Source organism: Penaeus chinensis, chromosome 4 (assembly GCF_019202785.1).
Source record: "Penaeus chinensis breed Huanghai No. 1 chromosome 4, ASM1920278v2, whole genome shotgun sequence".
In the NCBI taxonomy this organism is placed as follows: domain Eukaryota; kingdom Metazoa; phylum Arthropoda; class Malacostraca; order Decapoda; family Penaeidae; genus Penaeus; species Penaeus chinensis.
The window spans coordinates 4,894,092-4,896,591 of NC_061822.1; the positions used below are offsets into that span (position 1 = coordinate 4,894,092).

The following is a 2,500-nucleotide window of genomic DNA, read 5'->3' on the forward strand; positions in this document are numbered from 1 at the left end:
AGGGACTCAAGAGCACTCTGTCCTAAGCACCCAAAGACTTTCCGACCCAGACCCTCAAGGGCTTTCTCAATTAAGTGCTCGAGATCACTCTAACTCACACACTGAAGAGCAGTCTGCCCGCGCATCACGCTCACCCGGTGACACTTCCGAACTACCCGGGAGTTCTTTGTCTTCGAGTGACATGCAGCCGCACTCGCATGACGGCCATGCTCCGCCTCATGATCCTAACGAGGCGACACCTCACGACCAGCTCCCTCAGGAAGAGGAGGGCCGTCGCCTGAGTATAAGCAGCCTCTTCCTCTCTCAATTCGCAAATAAGCGGAACAGGACTCCAAGCATATGTGTCCACCGCGCGTCCTTGCCGAGAGAGGGTCCTCCGTGCTACAGCTGCTCCACTTTCGACCTTCCGCCGAAGTACCACAAGGTCGACGAGCCGGGATGGAAAAGGGCAAGAAGCAGAATTTTACGCATGTACCGCGGCTTGGTTTCCTTCGGCCAGCCGGAACAGCAGGCCGACCTGCCCCTTCCCCCAGAGGGCGATTGGAATACCCCCCCGTACACAATCGCCCTTGGGAGCCGTCAAGAACCCTCTTCATATACAAATAACAGTTCTGACGGCGGAGCGACTGCCGAGTATCCCAGCGGATCGCCCCAGTCCGCCGTGGCGAGCAGCGTTCTCGTGACCCAGACTCATCGCCCGTCCATGAGTGATGTCCCGCCGCCCTATTCACCGCCTACGCCTGCGTCACTCATGGCAGGTCAGTCTCTGCCTCAGCTAACGGAAGATCAGTTTTTTGCCATGCGTCGACCGACGCCGGTCGAGATGGACCAAGTAACTTTCAACTTTCATCAAGGATATTGCAACAAATCTTGGTATGTTTTTATCATTAACCCCAAAAAATGTACATCACAATATAAATAACACAAACAGCTATACCTATAAGATGAAAAAAAAAAAAACTTTTTTTATTACTTTGTATACTCGTTTACACCAACAACTCTTCCCTCACCATTAGTAAAGCAGTAAAAAACACTCATTCCAGCCACTGCAACTTCGTCTATTCCCTCCTGCTGGCTATCATCACCTCCGTGAGTCTGCTGGGACCGGACCAGCCCCTCATCATCCTCATATCTGCTGTGTTCTTCCTCACCGTCTTCCTTTACATGCCGATCATATGGGCTCTGGAATGCCTGCTGCACTGGAGGACGCACGGCAACTGCAGAGACATGCGCATGACGGGACTCGGGACGGTTTCGCCCGTTACCGTCCTGTAGGTTCACAGTATTTCTCTTTTTTCTGTCTCTGTTTCTGTCTCTGTCTATCTCGGTCTTGGTTTCAGTCTCGGTCTCGGTTTCAGTCTCGGTCTTGGTTTCAGTCTCGGTCTCTCTGTCTCTGTCTCTCTGTCTCTGTCTCTCTCTCTCTCTCTCTCTCTCTCTCTCTCTCTCTCTCTCTCTCTCTCTCTCTCTCTCTCTCTCTCTCTCTCTCTCTCTCTCCTTTTCTGTCTGTCTCTTTTTTTCTGTCTCGGTCTCGGTCTCTTTTTATATTTTTATTATTCACTCTTTAACTCTCACTCTGCCTCTTCTATATTTTTTTTCCTTCTTTTTTTTTTTTTTTACATTTTCACTCAATCACACTTATATGCCTTTCCCTATCTTTCCTGTACTGTTCTTTTATCAAATTATATATATATAAAGTTATCTTGTATAATAAACTTTACCAAAGTTGATAATCAACAGTTTAATCTCTTTTCCCATAATCTGTAATAATCTCTTGCTTTGCGATAACTTTGTTAAACTTACGATTTTGTTTGCATACGTCTTTTCGTTCTTGCAAGGTTGTGTTTAATATATATTAGTGATGCGCGTTTGATATATTTTGTTTTTACAGTGCGATGAAAGACATTTAAACTGTTCACTGTATTATATCGTAATTATTGATGGATTACTTATTAATAAACAATGAAAATCACTTCATATTTTTATCTCCTATTCAGTATTTAATTCAAGGATCAATATATAATAAACTTTCATTTATATTTCTTTTTTTATTGTTTAATATCATTCATGCCTCATTATTTGATAGCCAGTATTCAAAAGAATTGCAGAATGCGCAAGTTTACACCTACTACAGAATCAAACTAAAATCACAGAAAATGAAAATTACGATAGACTGTAAAGCAAAATGAAAATTAGGATATCGGAAAAAAAAAGTCACGAATGAACTTCATGTCACGTTAATCTCCTGCAGAAGAAGGCATTTAATTAATCAAAAATGAAGTAATAAGTTTATTTCCAGGGTCAGATCGGAGAAGCTAAAGTCGCGCTAAAACAACTGCCGATAATCAAACTATTGAATAAAGGATTGCGTGAAAGATTAACCCTTTGCCGCCGGAGGAAATTATTAAAAAATGGGGAAAATGCTGTGCTCATTTTTTTTTTTTTTTTTTTTTTTTGTGAAATGTCTCTACACATAGATGGCTCTGCCTTACCTGATTTCACC

At 43.2% G+C, this 2,500-nt stretch overlaps 1 protein-coding gene across 2 annotated transcripts in view; it reads left to right on the top strand.

Annotated features, from left to right (window-relative positions):
* LOC125025098 overlaps positions 1-1,391 on the top strand; it is a 1,947-nt gene extending 556 nt beyond the window's left edge. Inside the window, exons 1-2 of one of the 2 annotated variants that reach the window (XM_047613009.1) lie at positions 1-873; positions 1,044-1,391. The exon at positions 1-873 is cut by the window's left edge and continues 556 nt beyond it. In XM_047613009.1, coding sequence (XP_047468965.1) covers positions 1-873; positions 1,044-1,275 — 1,105 coding nt within the window. In that variant the 3' untranslated portion in view covers positions 1,276-1,391. The remainder of the gene's footprint in view (positions 874-1,043) is intronic. The other variant, XM_047613010.1, reaches the window with a different exon arrangement.
* Positions 1,392-2,500: the final 1,109 nt, after the last annotated feature.